Genomic DNA, 21,639 nt, shown 5'->3' with positions numbered 1-21,639 from the left:
ACGGCTAAGACATCCGGGTGACAGTGTGCTAAAGCAGTGAGTAAAACAAACTTAGGGAGTAGGCTTCTAATGTTAACATGCATGAAACCAAGGCTTTTACGGTTACAGAAAGTCAACAATGAGAGCACCTGGAGAGTGAGAGTGGGCTAGGCACTGCAGGACCTGGATTAACCTCTATATCACAGAGGAACAGAGGAGGAGTAGGATAAGGGTACGGCTAAATGCTATACGAACTGGCCGTCTAGCACGTTCGGAACAGAGAGTAAAAGGAGCAGGTTCTGGGCTCGATAGCATAGATTCAAGGCATAGTGTACAGACAAAGGTAAGGTAAGATGTGAGTACATTGGAGGTAAACCTAGGCATTGAGTAATGATGAGAGAGATATAGTCCTAGAGACGTTAAACCAGGTGATGTCATCGCATATGTGGGAGGCGAACAACATGTTGGTTAAGGCATAGTGAGCAGGGCTAGAGCTCTACAGTGAAATAAGACAGTAATCACTAACCAGGACGATAATGACGAGGCATTATGATATTAGAGAGGGCATGCGATAGCCAAGTAACACATGGGTCCAGTGAGTGTTGGCTGACTGGGACACGGCGATTCAGACAGTTAGCAGCCGATGTAACAAGCTACAGAGTAGGCGGGCTAACACTAGCTAAGCGTCTAGCAACCGGGCTGGCAAGCTAAGCGTTAGGTCAGACCGGGGCTGGCAAGCTAGCAGTTAGCAGACCGGGGCTGGCAAGCTAGCAGTTAGCAGACCGGGGCTGGCAAGCTAGCAGTTAGCAGACCGGGTTAGCAAGCAAGCTCAAACATACATGCATGTGGGGGTCGGGGAGAGGAAGTGTGTCCATCTGATGAATGAGTATGTGCCTGAACTCAATTTTAGACACTAACTGTAGTCTCACCCATTCATTTCTAATGACCGGTCATTTTTGACCGGGAACACCACAGGTGTACAAAAGTTAAATAAWACACTCAAAATGTAATGAAAATCATCCAAATATATTTTGTGTGTCCACATGCCCTGTGTGGACAAAGTCATGGAACCTTATGACAATCAGATTAAATTAACTACATTTTTCAGAGAGAAAACTTGTAAATCGGTCCAATTCAACCGGAACACTACAGGAGAGATAAGTACATTTTATCAATTACATTTACTTTTGATACTTAAGTATATTTAAAACCAAATACTTTTAGACTTTTACTCAAGTAGTATTTTACTGGGTGGCTTTCACTTTTACTTGAGTCATTTCTATAGTGTATCTTTACTTTTACTCAAGGATGACAATTCGGTACTTTTTCCACCACTGTAAAGAGGTAAGCTACCACAAAGAGGTATTGTCCCATTTCTATGTTGAGATAATCAGTGCATTGAAGGTGCATGGAAAACATCAGCTATGGACAATGTGTAAACACACAAAGGTATTCTGAATGTCCTGGAATATGGAGAGTGTGTGTTAGCTGTAAGAGGAGAATAAAGTCCAATGGACACCCAATATTTACAGCATTGACATACATAATTCACTATGAAGGATTTCCCCTCTCTTAAATTCATTCAAGATGCTGTAGGCTACTGTGAATCTCAGAGGTTTATCTAATAAACAAAGGCACTTTTTTTTTTACAATTATTTTATGGGCATGAAGAAACGCATACTCTCCCAGCATTGCATTTAAACTCACCCTGAGAGTGACATGGAAAACAGCTTTATTTATTTCACACAAGGCAAAATATCACACTATTCATGTCATTAGCAATTTATATCATACCTCCTGTTATGTAGGTTGTATAAACAGAGAATCCCAAAAGGTTTACAAACTAGACCTGTGAAAAAGTATACACTGAACAAAATTATAAACGCAACATGTAAAGTGTTGGTCTCATGTTTCATGAGCTGAAATAAAAGACAGCAGAAATTCATGCACAAGCTTACTTCTCTCCATATTTGTGCACAAATTTGTTTACATTCCTGTTAGTGAGCATTTCTCCTTTGCCAAGATAATCCATCATACCTGACAGGTGTGGCATATCAAGAAGTTGATTACAAAGCATGATCATTACACAGATGCACCTTGTGCTGGGGACAATAAAAGGCCACTCTAAAATGTGCATTTTTGTCACACAACACAATGCCAAAGATGTCTCAAGTTTTGAGGGAACATGCAATTGGCATGCTGACTGCAGAAATGTCCACCAGAGCTGTTACTGGATAAATTCATGTTCATTTCTCTACCATAGTTTTAGAGAATTTGGATGTATGTCCAAGCAGCCTAACAACTGCAGACCACGTGTATGGCGTCATGTGGGCGAGTGGTTTGCTGATGTCAACGTTGTGAACAGAGTGTCCCATGGTGGCGGTGGGGTTATGGTATGGGCAGACATAAGCTACGAACACAATTGCATTTTAACGATGGCAATTTGAAAGCACAGGGATACTGTGACGAGATCCTGAGGCCCAATGTCATGCCATTCATCCGCCGCCATCACCTCATGTTTCAGCATGATAATGCACAGCCCCATGTCACAAGGATCAGTACACAATTCCTGAAAGCTGAAAATATCCCATGGTCTACATACTCACCAGAAATGTCACCATGTTTGGAATGCTCTGGATTGACGTGTACGACAGCATGTTTCATTTCCCGCCAATATACAGCAATTTCGCACAGCCATTAAAAGAGGAGTGGGACAACATTCCACAGGCTACAATCATCAGCCTGGTCAACTCCATGCGAAGGAGATGTGTTGCGCTGGATGAGGCAAATGTTGGTCACACCAGACATGGTTTTCTGATCCTTTTTTAAAGGTACTGTATCTGTGACCAACAGATGCATATCTGTATTCCCAGTCATGTAAAATCCAAATATTAGGGCCTAATGAATTTATTTCAATTGACTGATTCAAACCATGGACGTTCAATGTATGTCACGTTCCTGACCTGTTTTCTGTTGTTTTGTATGTGTTTGACGGTCAGGGCGTGAGTTTGGGTGGGTAGTCTTTGTTATGTGTTTCTGTGTTNTGTGTGTGTGTGTTTATTTAAAAAAAAAAAAAAAATCACCAGGTAGGCTAGTTGAGAACAAGTTCTCATTTGCAACTGCGACCTGGCCAAGATAAAGTATAGCAACTCGACACATACAACAACACAGAGTTACACATGGAATAAACAAAACATACAGTCAATAATACAGTAGAAAAATAAGTCTATATACAATGTGAGCAAATGATGTGAGATAAGGGAGGTAAAGGCAAAAAAAGGCCATGGTGGCGAGGTAAATACAATATAGCAAGTAAAACACTGGAATGGTAGATTTGCAGTGGAAGAATTMGCAAGGTAGAAATAGAAATAATGGGGTGCAAAGGAGCTAAATAAATAAATAAATACAGTAGGGGAAGAGGTAGTTGTTTTGGATAAATTATAGATGAGCTATGTACAGGTGCAGTAATCTGTGAGCTACTCAGAGAGCTGGTGCTTAAAGCTAGTGAGGGAGATAAGTGTTTCCAGCTTCAGTGATTTTTCAGTTCCAGTCATTGGCAGCAGAGAACTGGAAGGAAAGACGACCAAAGGAGGAATTGGCTTTGGGGGTGACCAGTGAGATATACCTGCTGGAGTGCTTCCTACGAGTGGGTGCTGCTATGGTGACCAGTGAGCTGAGATAAGGCTGGGCTTTACCTAGCAGAGACTTGTAGATAACCTGTAGCCAGTGGGTTTGGCGACGAGTATGAAGCGAGGGCCAACCAACGAGAGCATACAGGTCGCAATGGTGGGTAGTGTATGGGGCTTTGGTAACAAAACGGATGGCACTGTGATAGACTGCATCCAGTTTGTTGAGTAGAGTGTTGGAAGCTATTTTATAGATGACATCACCGAAGTCGAGGATCGGTAGGAAGGTCAGTTTTACGAGGGTATGTTAAGCAGCATGAGTGAAGGATGCGTTGTTGCGATATAGGAAGCCGATTCTAGATTTAATTTTGGATTGGAGAGGCTTAATGTGAGTCTGGAAGAAGAGTTTACAGTCTAACCAGACACCTAGGTATTTGTAGCTGTCCACGTATTCTAAGTCAGAGCCGTCCAGAGTAGTGATGCAGGACGGGCGAGCAGGTGCGGGCAGTGATCAGTTGAATAGCATGCATTTAGTTTTACTTGCGTTTAAGAGCAGTTGGAGGCCACGGAAAGAGAGTTGTATGGCATTGAAGCTCGTCTGGAGGTTAGTTAACACAGTGTCCAAAGAGGGGCCAGAAGTATACAGAATGGTGTCGTGTGCGTAGAGGTGTATCAGAAAATCACCAGCAGCAAGAGCAACATCATTGATGTATAKAGAGAAGAGAGTCGGCCCGAGGATTGAACCGTGTGCACCCCCATAGAGACTGCCAGAGGWCCGGACAACAGGCCCTCCGATTTGACACACTGAACTCTATCAGAGAAGTAGTTGGTAAACCAGGCGAGACAATCATTTGAGAAACCAAGGATGTCGAGTCTGCCAATAAGAATGTGGTGATTGACAGAGTCGAAAGCCTTGGCCAGGTCGATGATTACGGCTGCGCAGTAATGTCTCTTATCGATGGCGGTTATGATGTCGTTTAGGACCTTGAGCGTGGCTGAGGTGCACCCATGACTGGCTCTGAAACCAGATTGCATAGCGGAGAAGGTACGGTGGGATTCGAAATGGACGGTAATCTGTTTGTTAACTTGGCTTTCGAGACCTTAGAAAGACAGGGTAGGATAGATATAGGTCTGTAGCAGTTTGGGTCTAGAGTGTCACCCCCTTTGAAGAGGGGGATGACCGTGGCAGCTTTCCAATCTTTGGGAATCTCAGACGATACGAAAGAGAGGTTGAACAGGCTAGTAATAGGGGTTGCAACAATTTCGGCAGAAAATTTTAGAAAGAGAGGGTCCAGATTGTCTAGCCCAGCTGATTTGTAGGGGTCCAGATTTTGCAGCTCTTTCAGAACATCATCTATCTGGATTTGGGTGAAGGAGAAATGGTGGGGGCTTTGGCGGGTTGCTGTGGAGGGTGCCGGGCAGTTGACCGGGGTAGGGGTAGCCAGGTGGAAAGCATGGCCAGCCGTAGAGAAATGCTTATTGAAATTCTCAATTATAGCGGATTTATCGTGGTGACAGTGTTTCTTAGCCTCAGAGCAGTGGGCAGCTGGGAGGAGGTGCTCTTATTCTCCATGGACTTTACAGTCCCAGAACTTTTTTGAGTTAGTACTACAGGATGCAAATTTCTGTTTGAAAAAGCTAGCCTTAGCTTTCCTAACTGCCTGTGTATATTTGTTCCTAACTTCCCTGAAAAGTTGCATATGACGGGGGCTATTCGATGCTAATGCAGAACGCCACAGGATGTTTTTGTGCTGGTCAAGGGCAGACAGGTCTGGAGTGAACCAAGGACTATATCTATTCCTAGTTCTACATTTTTTGAATGGGGCATGCTTATTTAAGATGGTGAGGAAGGCACTTTTAAAGAATAGCCAGGCATCATCTACTGATGGGATAASGTCAATGTCATTCCAGGATACCCCGGCCAGGTCGATTAGAAAGGCCTGCTCGCAGAAGTGTTTTAGTTGTACCTGGTAGGTTCATTGATAATTTGTGTGAGATTGAGGGCATCAAGCTTAGATTGTAGGATGGCCGGGGTGTTAAGCATGTCCCAGTTTAGGTCACCTAGTAGCACGAGCTAGCACGAGAAGATAGATGGGGAGCAATCAATTCACATATGGTATCGAGGGCACAGCTGGGGGCAGAGGGAGGTCTATAGCAAGCGGCAAACAGTGAGAGACTTGTTTCTGGAAAGGTGAATCTTTAGWAGTAGAAGCTTGAATTGTTTGGGTACAGACGTGGACAGTAATACAGAACTCTGCAGGCTATCTTTGCAGTAGATTGCAACACCGCCCCCTTTGGCAGTTCTATCTTGGCGGAAAATGTTATAGTTGACGATGGAGATTTCAGGGTTTTTGGTGGTTTTCCTAAACCAGGATTCAGACACGGCTAAGACATCCGGGTTGACAGTGTGCTAAAGCAGTGAGTAAAACAAACTTAGGGAGTAGGCTTCTAATGTTAACATGCATGAAACCAAGGCTTTTACGGTTACAGAAGTCAACAAATGAGAGCACCTGGAGAGTGAGAGTGGGGCTAGGCACTGCAGGACCTGGATTAACCTCTATATCACCAGAGGAACAGAGGAGGAGTAGGATAAGGGTACGGCTAAATGCTATACGAACTGGCCGTCTAGCACGTTCGGAACAGAGAGTAAAAGGAGCAGGTTTCTGGGCTCGATAGCATAGATTCAAGGCATAGTGTACAGACAAAGGTAAGGTAAGATGTGAGTACATTGGAGGTAAACCTAGGCATTGAGTAATGATGAGAGAGATATAGTCTCTAGAGACGTTTAAAKCAGGTGATGTCATCGCATATGTGGGAGGCGGAACAACATGGTTGGTTAAGGCATAGTGAGCAGGGCTAGAGGCTCTACAGTGAAATAAGACAGTAATCACTAACCAGGACAGTAATGGACGAGGCATATTGATATTAGAGAGAGGCATGCYTAGCCAAGTGAACACATGGGTCCAGTGAGTGGTTGGGCTGACTGGGGACACGGCGATTCAGACAGTTAGCAGGCCGATGTGAACAAGCTAACAGTTAGTAGGCCGGGGCTAAACAAGCTAGCAGTTAGCAGACCGGGGCTGGCAAGCTAGCAGTTAGCAGACCGGGGCTGGCAAGCTAGCAGTTAGCAGACCGGGGCTGGCAAGCTAGCAGTTAGGCAGACCGGGCTGGCAAGCTAGCAGTTAGCAGAGGGGCTGGCTGTTAGCCAAAGCAGAGCTCAAACATACAATGCATGTGGGGGTCGGGGAGAGGAAGTGTGTCCATCTGATGAATGAGTATGTGCCTGAACTCAATTTTAGACACTAACTGTAGTCTCACCCATTCATTTCTAATGACGCGGTCATTTTTGACCGGGAACACCACAGGTAACAAAAGTTAAATAAAACACTCAAAATGTAATGAAAATCACCAAATATATTTTGTGTGTCCACATGCCCTGTGTGGACAAAGTCATGGAACCTTATGACAATCAGATTAAATTAACTACATTTTTCAGAGAGAAAACTTGTAAATCGGTCCAATTCAACCGGAACACTACAGGAGGGATAAGTAAATTTTATCAATTACATTTACTTTTGATACTTAAAGTATATTAAAACCAAATACTTTTAGACTTTTACTCAAAGTAGTATTTTACTGGGTGGCTTTCACTTTTACTTGAGTCATTTCTATAGTGTATCTTTACTTTTACTCAAGGATGACAATTCGGTACTTTTTCCACCACCAAAGGATTTCTGATCCTTTTTTAAAGGTACTGTATCTGTGACCAACAGATGCATATCTGTATTCCCAGTCATGTAAAATCCAAATATTAGGGCCTAATGAATTTATTTCAATTGACTGATTCAAACCATGGACGTTCAATGTATGTCACGTTCCTGACCTGTTTTCTGTTGTTTTGTATGTGTTTGACGGTCAGGGCGTGAGTTTGGGTGGGTAGTCTTTGTTATGTGTTTCTGTGTTGGTTTAAGGGTGACCTGATATGGCTCTCAATTAGAGGCAGGTGGTTTTCATTTCCTCTGATTGAGAGCCATATTAAGGTAGGTGTTTTCACTTTGATTGTTGTGGGTGGTTGTCTCCTGTGTCAGTGTCTGTATGTTACGCCACACGGGACTGTTTTCGGTTTTGTTTGTTCATTCGTTTTATGTAGTCAGTTTTCCTGTTATTGCGTTCTTCGTGTTACATGTAAGTTCGTCGCACCAGGTCTGTCTACTTCGTTTGTTGTTTTGTAGTTTGTTTAAGAGTATTTRGTTTCYTCTTTTGTCTTGTTAAATAAATATTATGTCATCATACCTAGCTGCGTATTGGTCCTCCGATCCTTCTCTCCTCTCCTCGTCTGAGGAGGAGGAAGATCTAGAAAACCATTACAATGTACTAGCTAAACTATCCTCACTGACTAGATAAGGATTACTGAATTGTGTAATTTCTTTCATCTTTCAAATAAGAGGTGAAAGAATTCCTCTATCCGCGATTGACTGTTCGATCTTCAAGGCATTCCTAGTCGATCACCTAACATTTCGGTAGAAAAGCCAACGATAGGCATAAAGGCTTGTGGTCCTTTTTTGTAAAACATTTTTTGATGCTGGCAGTAGGTGCAGTTGATTCAAAAGCCCTGAGCACCGGGTAGGCAAAGTGTTCCCATTTTTAACCATTTACCATTTAACTTGGCTGAAAAGACAAACGCTCCTGCGCCCCGGGCAGAACGGGAGATTTGTGGTTAAATTGAGTGCTCCTAATGCGCTGGTCAATCGGATAGCACAAATTACCGTGCCTAGCTACAGCTTCCACGACCCCGGCCACAGCAAAGGTTGATACTAGCCTAGGTGAGATTTCATTACTTTTAAAACCATGGCCAGAGAGAGACTGTTAAAGAATACAGCCAAGACCTGCTGTTTTTATGAGTGAGTTCATGTCAAAGTTTTATTCAGCAGAACTGTCAAAACTTTTTTTATTCAACACTATTACAAGACATAAAACGTTCTTCTGTCTACTTCCACTCGCGCTGCAATGAATAAGTAGCTGTGTATTGTGTATTGAGTGTATTGTGTATTGATAGCCATGTGTTTTTATTATTATTAGCAGCTCGTCGTGTCTATTTTAATATAGAGGAATATTTCACTTTCTCTGGTCATAGGAACAACATGAATTTGTGCCAAAGGCAGATGCGGTACGACTCTGCCTCTCTCCCTCTCTCTGCCTCACCGGAAGAAAGGAAGGAGAGAGCAGGGACCATGAGAGGCAGACCCTTTTCTGCTCCCTCCCTCCCTCCCTACGCTGAGACTAATTTCGTGTTCAAAACAACATCGAACTCTGAAAAAAAAGACATCACTCTTGGAAAAATGGTTTTGAACAGTCATCGAACTCGGAAACTCTGGCATCTTTCTAGAGCTCTGAATTTTCCGATCTGAAGTTCACTGGCGTCATGATTTGACATAGCTTTTTCCGAGACCTAGTTGTCTTGAAAGCACCATGACCATCAGATGCAGGTACCATCAGTCCAGTAAAATAAAAAAAGCAAACAATTTACAAATTATTTCAATTTATGCTCAGCTGTCCCTCGCAGTGCATCACCAACTGATCCATTTTGTTATCAAAGCTTGAGTTATGAAATATAATATGGTTTGAGAAGATCGATGTTGGCAGGCAAGACATAGCTATGATAATGCTATGATAATGTATTACAACTGTTTTTATTAGGTTAATGTAAAACATTATGTTTAAAAAAGATTCAGGGGGGGGAGATCTCAGCTTGCTTTTTGACTGTGAAAGTGACCACTGCTTTAGATGAACCCATTTCTTCACCAGAGTCGTAGGACAAAAAATGTGTAGTAGCGTTCTACCTTCCAGCCAGCAGCTACAGGTATGCACAGAGGAGTGGAACAGCTCAATACCTTGGGTAATTCGTTTTCTTAGTCGATGCCCCCAAAAAATGTGTTGTACATGTTGAATATTCTGTAACTCAAGCATTTACACAGCTGGGTTGTCCCCTAGAGCTAGTGCACTGGGACTCCCCGCAGCGGGCGGCTGAGAGCTAAACCAGGCTACTTTCCCAAATGTAACACAGGAACATMTAGACGACCAAAGTTCAGACGAACACCCATTGCTCTTTACACAAAGATAGAGTAAACCCTAGACTCGCTGTGCCATGCAGAAAACACTACTGCGAGTGTTATCAGTGTAAAAGTGAAGGCATCTCTACCTGCCATGGCTAAATGGAGCAAGCTGAGGCTGGGGGGGAGAGAGACGTTAATAAACCCTGTTGATCAGAGAGTAATCTGACAAAGCAAACAGAGAGTAATCCTCCTGAGGTGTGTTTCTGGGAGATAGGAGAGAGCGGAGAGAGCTTAACTTTGCACTGGAGGCTGAGTGTGTAGATGAGTGTGTTCCATTTCAAACTCAAACAATGCCAGAAAGTCTTATGGGAGTGATGACAAAAACGTTGATATCGGCACTTCATTCCAATARCATGCTAGCATCAACTCCAACTTTTGAGTTTACACTAGCGTATGAAATACTAAACATCTTGGATTCTACGAGAAACATATATCCCTATATAAACGTTTGATTTTTCAGATTAGCCAAATCTGTTGTTAGATAAAAGATGTGGAGGCCATGATCACCACAGAGAGATTCAGTGGGGTTACGGAGAGATAATGCCCTTGACACAAAGAATACTACTTGCTGTCTGTTGTTTTCCTGCTAGGCTGTAGCAGTGAAATAAAATGTTAATGGAACATTCTCCTTTGGTTTTCATTTGGGTATAGCTACGGTTTCTACATTCCATCTCTGTTCTCTGACAACATATTACCAAATATACTGTAGGTCCAGGCGGTCAGCATTGTTTGGTTGTATACCGCAAACAGAATACACCTCTCAGCCCTCAGTGTCAATAGTGCACTTAACTCTATAGTGGAGAGGAGCAGTGTATGCTCTCTGTCTGTATGCCTTCCTTTTAGCCTGCTGTTCAAGAGGAAAGTGCTCTGTTGCTCTGGTTATTAGTGCAGTATGTCATAGAGCAGTGAGGCGTCTAGCACTGATAACCCAGCTAGGAGGAGTGAGTCATCCGTAGCTCTATGTATCCTCTCTCCCCTCACTCACTCCTGTTTAATCTTTAAACACCTTTTGAACTTTAAAAGAGGGGCGGTCTTTGTTGGAGGGCTGGCTTTCTAATTTTAGAATCCATTATAGTTTGAAAAGTGTCTCCTCCACCAAGGAAGAAATCCCTGTTCTCTGCTTTACATTACTGTACTCTACTGTATAGTACACATAGTGCCATTGTGCCACAGCCCACTACATCCCATAAATCACTTATCTCTATCTTCCAAACACTATCTCTAAATCAGTACTGCAATCTGTCCAAGAATCATATCCCTTTATCTTTACCACTCTTTGTCAGGCAGCACTTTAAGCCTCCCATGTAAGGCTCCATGCATGCCTCTACATTAAACGCCTTACTGTTTAGTGTAACATCATCCCATGAATGACGTTCCATGAGATTGGATGACAGCGTGGGGTGAAACACGATCTGGGGTTTACCTTTCAGTAAGCAACTGGGGGTCAATTGTGTGAGAACAACTGGGCTTGTCTCTGGGATACTATGTCCACATAACACACATGGTACATTCATTCACCCTATGCCAGGAATGGAGAGCAGCTCTCTCCGTGCACTTTGTTTTAGAACAGACCGACTGTATACAAAGCATACTGCATGAGTTACTGTATACTGTATATCTACAGTCTGCTCAAATGTTGACCCATGTACTTATATGTCAATGACAGACAAGGTCACTTCAACTGCAGCTCTTATTTTCATGTTTTGTCAGACAGACTCACAATCCATCCCACTCCCTGGCCATTCGTTTGATGATGGAATGCAGTGAAGCCTTTAACAGGACATGAATGGAGACATCTGAAGGAGCTTGTTTGGAGAAGGCTCCGGTCCTGTCCCTAATGAGAAAAAGAGGGAGGCATCTCGTTCTGCTTGCGTGGCTCTCACCCGTCCAGTAACGGAATGTCCTGCCCAGAGGGAAGGCTATCTGAACCAGGGGTTTCAGGGGTCAAAGTCCTATACCTCTTTCACACAAGACCATCAGACCACTGTCTGGAAAAACAGGGAGTCTTGATGGTCCGAGGCGGCACGGCGGACACACAGCATTCCAAAGAGATGGCGTGGGATAAGGATACAGACAGGGGACTGAACCCAGCACACGAGGAGCCATATGGGGTAGGACCCAACACAAGTACGGCCATATGGAACAGGTGTACACAGTAAACAGGCCGTGATCTCTGAGCTGGAGGTGATTCGCAGACATCTCACCTCGCGGTATCACATTCCAATGTGATGGATTTGTTGGGATAAAAGGGATGATACGTTCTGTGTTTGTGTGCGTGTGAGGAGGGGTGGGGGGTTGGAGTAAATGGTTACTGCTCTGTGAGGTCTGCTGTTTAGATGTGTGCTGTGCTCAGAGACAGAGACAAAGACAGAGAAAACACCTGGTCAGGCTGAAATCCCATCACAGTTGAGAACAAGGAATAAAGGAATGTGACTGCTCCCCAGAGTCTCTGTGGTTGGCTAAGACGTCCCACAGCTCCAATGTTCCCCTTCTGCTGCAACACTATTTGTAAAGGTTCACAGACCACACCATTAACCTACAGTATAACAGCCCCTCAAATCTTGAAATAGACTTTCAATTGAAGCATCTATTTAAGAAGTCAACTAGTATTTTGTATGATATTTGTCAGTCATATATTGGGATGATTTACATACTGTGTGGATGTAAATGTGGACAATGTGGAAATGTGCATATTGAAAGGATTTAATCTGTAACCGTATAATCACATGTATAGGATTAGCTTCAATGTGAGTTTCTTGTGTCTACAGTATGTAGTGATTCTAAAGGTTTTCTCTTGTCTCTCAGAATTCTCCTTCATGTGCCTTTGTTTGCACATGCAGTGCAGCAAAAGCCTTGAGGGGGTGTGTTTGTTTTGCTTTTGCCTGGTTGTAGAGTGCAGGGGTTGGATGTCTAAGTGTATGCATGGCTGTGTGTGCCCCATGTTTGCTGTTAGTCAATTAGAGCTATAATTAAAGGCAAGGGCATCTTGGGAAATAAAGGCAGCTGCAGCAGAAATGTCAGTGTTTCCCCTAGGATTCTTTTCAGCAGTGGTGGCAAGGGTAGCGGGGTGGGGGGCGGCTCCCCTCCTCATCTCCTTTTCCTTTTCCATGCAATCATGCCATGGCCAGCCCATCCCAGGGCACACCTTCTCACTTAATCCTCTCTAACTCCCTGTATCTACCATTACATTTGACTGAAGGATTACTAAAGCGCCCCTCGTTAATCTTCTTGCCTTAGATGTGCAACAGCAGAGCTAGCATCAGGCAGCTCAGCCCACACTACTGACAGAGACCTCACCACATCTCACCACATCCAAGAGGAGAGAAACACATTGATGTTTCTCCACAACCTGACCTAGAATACTCTTCATCTGACCTGACTCTGTTGTTATATTTTCATATGTAGGGGATAGCAGAAAGAGAGAGCAACCAAGCCAGTAATAAACTGGTTTGAGGACCATACAGAATGTTTGCTATTAGGGTCCATTTTAATATTGATTCTTGATCCTTTGTAATTTTGCATTAATGAATGCTTTGAATCTGTGAGCTGTGCAAATGTAGCATTCCATCCCGTTCCCCCATGGCCTCTCTCAGGTAACAGTCTATGAGCTGTCAGGCTGTCTCATGTTTCACACTGGGCTTTTCTTTGCATGTCAGTAGGAAAGACCATGCAGTCTCCTGTTCCTCACATTCTACACCCTCAACTGTCATGGATGTCAAGCAGAGGTATTTGATGTGGTGTGCTGAATGCTTCCTTTTATATCTGTGCAGCGGGACATGCCTGTGTAAACTACGGTGGTGACTTTACAGCATTCCCCTTCCTCAAACGCACTAGTTAAAGAACTACTGTACGGTTACTTAGTGCTGCTCGAAACTTTTACTGTAAATGTGACTTTTGCGTCTCTGTCTGAACATTCATTGCTCCATAATATGAGACACACTCCCACAGTCAAGACCCTTAAAGCCACAATAGCATGGGGTTAGATGATCAGATTACAAGAAAAAACACACATGGGCATTGTTAGGGAGTTTGCATTTCCACCCCTGAACATGGCTCTCATTGTACCCTTCTAGAGAGAGAGTGCTTTTATTTCAACTGGTACGGCAAGGATGAACAGGACCCCATGTGTGTGTCTCTGTGGTCCACCATCTCCTCAGATCTCTACTTTCAGGGCCCTTTCTGTTAAGAGACCCTCATTTGCTCCTGGCACTATGAGAAGTAACTTCATCTGGTTAGTAACACGATCACAGAGAAAAGCCCTGCAATTTAAACTGAAACAGCGCTGTCTATTGTCAATATTTTGACAGATTTCATGTCAAAGTGTAATTATTTGCGAAGGGCCGTGCCAAGGATTTAATTGATACATGTGTAATTACGTCTTGTTGCCAAAGTGTTGGAAAAAGCATCACTTSCCTTATTAATAATATTGGCGCAAGACTGCTCTATCATCTTCACTGTTATATTATTTTCTATCTGTGGTTCCATAATCCTCTCCGAAAGAGGATACTGAAGACTCCCTGAGAGGGCATCTTTCACAAATCAATTCATTACCTAAACATGAGCGGGCAAAGGCGCATCTTTCATAAATCAATTCATTACCTAACCACTGGCAGTTAAAAGGCACTTACCACAGTCTCACACGGCGATATCAACTTTCAATGTGGAGAAAGATAAATCCACAAATACCAATCGATGACAGGCCTCGATCAAAAATCTAATAAAAAAGGCTTACCATACAATAGGCCAATCACAAGCAATAAAAATGTTCATCTTTAATGATTTCATTTTCTTATTTTGTATCACACACATTTCACCTTTTTTGGACTGAGTCTCATAACTATTGTGTGCCTATAAAATCCATCTCTATGCCAGTGTTTTGTTGCATGCCACAGCTCCACTCTAAGATAATGCATCCTGCTCATAAAGTTTTAATAGTCCACTGAGTGTGTCTATGTTATCACTGGAGACCTAGCCACACTGAGAAAAACTGAAAAAAACATCTGCTTGTACACACTGGGTAGCAGTGTGTGAGCCTTGGCCTTGCTAACACAAAACCACTCTCAGTACAGCAGAGGTGCTGATGATTTCTTTTAATTTAACCTTTATTTAACTAGGCAAGTCAGTTAACAACAAATTCTTATTTACAATGACGGCCTACTCTGGCCAAACCCAATGACGTTGGGCCAATTGTCTGCCCTATGGGACTCTCAATCACYAACAGATGTGATACAGCCTGGATTTGAACCAGGTACTATAGTGACGCCTCCTGCACTAAGATGCAGTGCCTTAGACTGCTGCGCAACTCGGGAGCCCAAAAGATGAACATGAAAGACTGTAGTGAAAGAAGCTTTTCTTCAGAGCAGAGGACATTGGATGGCTAGCCTCTGTAATTAAAGCAYATTTTTCCCCTGTTGGAGAAATGAACAGGAGGGTGATAAGGAACTAGAAGGTAAAACGCTACACCCCAACATGTGCCGAAGATGAAACACTGCCACTGCCCAGCCCTCTAGCAGTGATTGATTGAAAAACATTCATTTCAATTGAATGGCCATCAATTGAATTGTATAATCCAGTTTCACACAAAATCACTGTGATTGAGGATGCCCATGGGACGTTTCAATCCYACAGTGCAGTGAATTACATGTAGGTCAAAAAACAACCAGATTTGTTTAATTATGCAGGGGTTTCAAATTATAGCAGATATCCTCCATGCTCCTCTTATTGGTGTGTATCCCTTAAGGAGGGCCTGTGCTTGTCCTCATTAGCAGTCATTGAGCAGAGGTACTGTTTTGAGGAGCAAGGCGAAGAGCAACAGCGCCATTCACTGTCCCTCCTCTCAGCAGAACCAGAGCCAGAGCTGCTGGGGGCTGTGGGGTAATTACAGGCAGGCTTATGACAGAGGCAGCAGTACACAGGCGGCTGGAACACAGGTAGGCGGTTTATTGTGCCTGCCGGCTGGCTGCCTGGCAGTGTCAGCGTGGGCCTTGTCTGCAGGCTGTAGGCTGTAACTGCCCTGTTTTGCTGTTAGCCATCAGGCTCTCTGACCACGTCCAGCCAATATCACCTGCCGCACAGCAAAAGGGCGTAGCAGCACAGGTGAGGCTGAGCACACTGATGTTGTAAAATGGTAAATCGATCTGGACCACGAGGGATTCCAGTCGAAGATAAGAATGATGGGTGGTAGGCGTTTGGTGCAAATCTTCTCTTGTCCTTGAAATACTGTACATTTTGGTGTACCCAGTAGGTGTGTGTGGTAGCTAACTGACTCAATACTGCATTGCACCTACAACAATAGATCTGATGCTCCTACTCAGCTTTGATCTTATTTTGGCTGTTTGTGTTTTCATTAGAAAAGCTATCATTGGCTTAAAATCAAATCTACTTCAGCCTTCACTGTGAGAAACTGAAATATTAACCTCTTTACAACCTTTTCCACCAGAGCTGGAATATGGAATGAGAAGAGCTATGACAAAATGATTAAATGTAATATATTCACACATCCTACACGCATTATCATTACAACTTCCCTTGAGGTAAAGGTAAATTGTTTCCTTTCTACGTGGATTTGAATGGAAGTCTAAGATTACATCCATTACACCGTGTAGAGTATTGAAAGTAATAAATAACTCCAGGCTATGACAGACCTATGTGACTGGAGTCCAAACACCTCTGATCTGACACCCCTCTTCCTTTAGAATGCTTTAGAAATGAACTAGGCATGTTCTATGTTCGCCCACTTCAACAAAAAATACATATTCTGCCATATATACTGTATAACCTGAAGCACATCTGTTACATATGTGAAGTAATATTCACCAGTATATTATTGGAAAAGCTTAGGAGTGATCATTCACATGAACATATGACCGTAGAGCCAACGTGTACTATCCAATGTGAAGTGTGATGATCCCATCTTCCTGTTTATTTATTCAATACATGGGCATATTTTACAAGCGTAGACTGTCTGTTCATATGGAATAKCCTGATCCCTAGAGCAGCATGAAGTGCAGTATGCAGACAGGTACGGTATTAAGTACTGTGTGTATGCTCTGCTATCTGGATTACTCTGTTATGAATATACAGCTGACTGGCTCTGTAAAGGTTACTGTGTCCTTCTAGTCTGGATAACAGAGTTGAAGAGAGAGGGATGAGAGTGGCCCTTACCTCTACACACAGTCCCGTTCTCCACAGCCTCGTGGCCAGCCTTGCACATGCAGCGCCCGATGGGCACCATCCACTCCCCATCCCCGTTGCAGTACAGTTTGATGGGCACGTCCACCTCCTCCCCGTTGGAGATACACACACCCCGCGCTGCCACCAGAGAGGTGCTCTCTGCCCCAGACAGGGTCTCCTGAAACACAGCTCCGTTCTGGATGACGCGAGGACACTTCCTGTAGAAGACACGCACGGCGATGAGGGACATGCAGCCGCCGTAGTCCTGGAAGGCCAGGTAGAATCCGTGTTTGGACACGGGGCCGAAGCTCCGCACCTCTGTGTTGATCTTCATCACCCGGCCGCCAAGGTCGACCTGGGAGAAGCTCTCATCGGCCGCGATGGTGTCCACCTTGATCCAGGGGTTCTCCATCCATGGCGGGGACACCTTGTTGGCCGTGTCCGAGTCTGACTCATAGTAGTACAGGTTAAAAGTCTCTTTACAGGAGCCGGGCACGTTGGGGATGGAGCTGCAGTCTCGCACGGAGAACTTCATTTCCACGTGGATCCGCTGTGCACCCCGGCGCCAAATGTACTTGGTGCGGACCCAGTTGTTCTGGTTGTTGTCGAACACGTTGCACACCTGGTAGGTGCGGATGGTGTTCATGTTCTCATCGTATCCACTTACCTCCTCCCACTGTGGAAGAAGGACACAGAGGTAAAGGGTTATTCTGTCCTTGTGTTGACCACATGCTGACCGTATATATTTTGGTTTAGTAACACGTCAATACCTCCAATTCTTTACCTATACAGTACCTCACATAACCCAAGGGCAATTGTGTACTCAGCATCATGGCTACACTTCCACCTAACCATACTCTACAGATAAAGACAGGGCCATTCCCAGCGGCAGTGCTCCCAGTCAGGGCTGAAATTAAACAGCAGGAGTTTGGGAGGGTATAATATGGGCAGGGTATAATCTGCTCCCTGGCATTGTAATGCTCGCACAGAGTTAGGGGGGCTGGCATCTGTCTGTGCCCACTGGAGACCCCACTTGGCTCCCTGTGTGAACCTGGCCTGTTTTTTCCCCTCTGCTCTGCTCTGAGACAGGACCATGCATTATTTATCTAGTAAAGGAGAACAGGTGTTAAAGTCTACTCTTTATACAGCCAGCAAGGCTTTGTAGTGCAGCCTCCTCTCTGGCTCCTCTCTGTCCTCTGGCCAAAAAGAAAAAAAGGAAACTATTTGCATAACGTTGATGTCGGAAGCTCTTCAAGGGTAACAAATACTGGGAAAACAATCCCCTGGTCTAAAAAAAACAGTAAAAAAACATTTTCTCCAGGGCATTGGTGATGCATCCAATTTTCCTGTTTTTGAGTTACAACATGTTATTGAATACTAGAATGGGCAAATCTCTGAATTAGTCCAGCACCAACACATCCGTTACTGTGAATGAAACATGTTAGTCATTGTAATYAAACACATGCATGACATGAACATAACCCTAATCTGAGTCACACAATAAAACAGAACTGAGGTAATCACATTACACAGGTAATTATCTGCAAAGGGAGAGCAGATTTCAGTTTCTATGTTTGGGATACTTTTCATTTCATCACACACACACACAAACAACAACACACACACACACCTAGACAACATAAACTCAGCAAAAAAAGAAACGTCCCTTTTTCAGGACCCTTTCTTTCAAAGAGAATTGGTAAAAATCTAAATAACTTCACAGATCTTCATTGTAAAGGGTTTAAACACTTGCTTGTTGAATGAACCATAAACAATTCATGAACATGCACCTGTGGAACGGTCGTTAAGACACTAACAGCTTACAGACGGTAGGCAATTAAGTCACAGTTATGAAAACACTAAAGAGGTCTTTCTACTGACTCCAAAAGAAAGATGCCCAGGTCCCTGCTCATCTGCGTGAACGTGCCTTAAGCATGCTGCAAGGAGGCATGAGGACTGCAGATGTGGCCAGGGCAGTAAATTGCAATGTTCGTACTGTGAGACACCTAAGACAGCGCTACAGGGAGACAGGGCGGACAGCTGATCGTCCTCGCAGTGGCAGACCACGTGTAACAACACACGCACAGGATCGGTAAATCCGAACATCACACCTGCGGAACAGGTACTGGATGGAAACAACAACTGCCCGAGTTACACCAGGAACGCACAATCCCTCCATCAGTGCTCAGACTGTCCACAATAGGCTGAGAGAGGCTGGCCTGAAGGCTTGTAGGCCTGCTGTAAGGCAGGTCCTCACCAGACATCACTGACAACAACGTCGCCTATGGGCATAAACCCAACGTCGCTGGACCAGACAGGACTGGCAAAAAGTGCTCTTCACTGATGAGTCATGGTTTTGTCTCACGAGGGGTGATGGTCGGATTTGTGTTTATCGTCGAAGGAATGAGCATTACACCGAGGCCTGTACTCTGGAGCGGGATCGATTTGGAGGTGGAGGGTCCGTCATGGTCTGGGGTGGTGTGTCACAGCATCATCGGACTGAGCTTGATGTCATTGCAGGCAATCTCAATGATGTGCGTTACAGGGAAGACATCCTCCCCCCTCATGTGGTACCCTTCCTGCAGAATCATCCTGACATGACCCTCCTGCATGACAATGCCACCAGCCATACTGCTCGTTCTGTGTGTGATTTCCTGCAAGACAGGAAAGTCAGTGTTCTGCCATGACCAGCGAAGTCCATGAGAAGGAGATGAACTGCAGTACTTAATGCAGCTGTTGGCCACACAAGAGACTGACTGTTACTTTTGATTTTGACCCCCCCTTTGTTCAGGGACACATTATTCKATTTCTGTTAGTCACATGTCTGTGGAACTTGTTCAGTTTATGTCTCAGTTGTTGAATCTTGTTATGTTCATACACATATTTACACATGTTAAGTTTTCTGAAATTTAATGCAGTTGACAGTGAGAGGACATTTCTTTTTTTGCTGAGTTTATTTTACTAGTAGCGCGTCTATATGCAACGTCTGCTGTTACTCCAAGGACTCCAACCACCGTGACCTTGACCTGACCAGTTCATCTGAGGAAAGCCTTTTCTTAACCCAATGCCTTTTCACACCAGTCAGCCGCACCCGTGCTGCCTCACCCCTAACTCTCTCACCCCCCTTCACTCTCCACTTCACAGCTGATATAATTTCACAAATTAGTGCCCACTTAACAAGGATTTTGACAGAGGTTTGACGAGTAAGGAGGAGACAGTCAGCCCTCATGTTTAAGACCCACGTTCTATCAAACACTCAGACTAATTAGAGCTTTTCTGCTTTATTCCCGTGTCCCAATTATTCTCTACAGACAGACATCATGCCAAATATGTACAGTTCATTAATAACAGTTGTTAGATGTTAGTAACTAGAGGGATTTGAAGGAGACAAGTATGATTAAAACTTGTAAGATTGGCACTAAACTCAAAACAATTAAGATTGTGTTTGTAGACAATGATTAAAGAGTCCTTGGATGTGATTCAACCAGATGGTAGCTATATGTCTTCATTTTGAGGACACACATCTACAAATCCTTTATAATTCACAGAATACAATAGATATGGTCCATTAATGTGCAATTAAAGCAACACATGAACACATGAATAAGTGTTAGAATGTTAATATTGACAAGTGTATGAATGTTACTGTTGATTGATGGGTTAGAGATCTCCTTGGGTAAATCTGTTGGTTGGCCCATTTCTCTACCCATCCAAATGGACACAGCCYTCCAGGGTCATGGGCAGCCATTGACCTTTCCACCTCCCTTCATAGATTGACGCTCTTTTCAGACAGAGGTCGTGGACCGATTAAACAGGAAAAGACAGAGTGTGACGTCCTCTTGTTCTTAGTCTCAAGCATCAGCCCATCAAACTTAAATAAAGTGAACTGGGGTTGGGAGTGGGGGGGTAGCCACTAATGAGAGATAGAGTAGGAGAAATGAGAAAAGGGAAGGGAGGTGGGCTATGGCCAGGCTAAAAAGACCCCAAACAAATGTGTTTTGATGGAGGGCCCCTTTAAGTCCTGTCACAGCTTTGCTGCCCTGCTTTCATCAGAGCCAGTGGAGGGAAGCAAATGGGACATAACAAGATGCCAGCGATCAAGCGCTGAGTGTGAAATAAGAAGAAACGTCTTCATTTTCACAGCTTTTCCCCCAGTACTAGAATGGGAATGCGGCTGCAGGGCAGTCATGTGTTAGGTAAGGTGGTGGAGTTGGTGGTGGAAGCTGAGAATTACAACACTAACTCTCTCTCCTTTGAGATCGTTTTTTTCCACTCCAGGACACACAGACTTGTTTATGTGAGTCCAGATCTATTGAGTGGGGTATCCATCACGACCACCATGTAGAGTATCTTGATTAGATGTAGGCTATGTAGCAGGATGCTATAAAGCAGAAGATACTGTACAGAGATCATACCAGTATTGCGATACTCGTTAGTTCGTTACTATCATGGCAAAGAAACAAAACATGAAGGTCAATTTAACTTCTTTAGGAAAACAGCCTTAATGTTGGAAACAAACTTCATTATGTTGTCATCCAGAGTCACATTTATTTATTTTCAAAGCTGTAGCACAGAATATTTTACATAAAAAATAATGCGATATTGGTATCGTCCCAGCCCTACTGTACAATGTATTCAACAATCAAATACATTCTTGGGGGCCCTAAGCAAAATCGTGTTCGACCATGATTACTACAAATTTAGACTAACTTTCCATTCTAAAAAATGTTAGCTGAAATGGTCTAATT

At 43.8% G+C, this 21,639-nt stretch overlaps 1 protein-coding gene across 9 annotated transcripts in view; it reads right to left on the bottom strand.

The window, feature by feature from the left end:
• The window catches only part of LOC111969988 (ephrin type-B receptor 2-like), a 182,979-nt gene that overhangs the window by 87,958 nt on the left and 73,382 nt on the right, over positions 1 to 21,639 (bottom strand). For all 9 annotated transcript variants that reach the window (XM_023996443.2, XM_023996448.2, XM_023996446.2 and 6 more), the window contains exon 3: positions 16,883 to 17,567. In XM_023996443.2, the coding sequence (XP_023852211.1) occupies positions 16,883 to 17,567 (685 nt within the window). The remainder of the gene's footprint in view (positions 1 to 16,882; positions 17,568 to 21,639) is intronic.

This window comes from Salvelinus sp. IW2-2015, linkage group LG11 (assembly GCF_002910315.2).
Source record: "Salvelinus sp. IW2-2015 linkage group LG11, ASM291031v2, whole genome shotgun sequence".
Taxonomy (NCBI): Eukaryota; Metazoa; Chordata; class Actinopteri; order Salmoniformes; family Salmonidae; genus Salvelinus; species Salvelinus sp. IW2-2015.
Note: the sequence above shows the minus strand (reverse complement) of the source record. Positions and strands in the feature narration are given on the sequence as shown.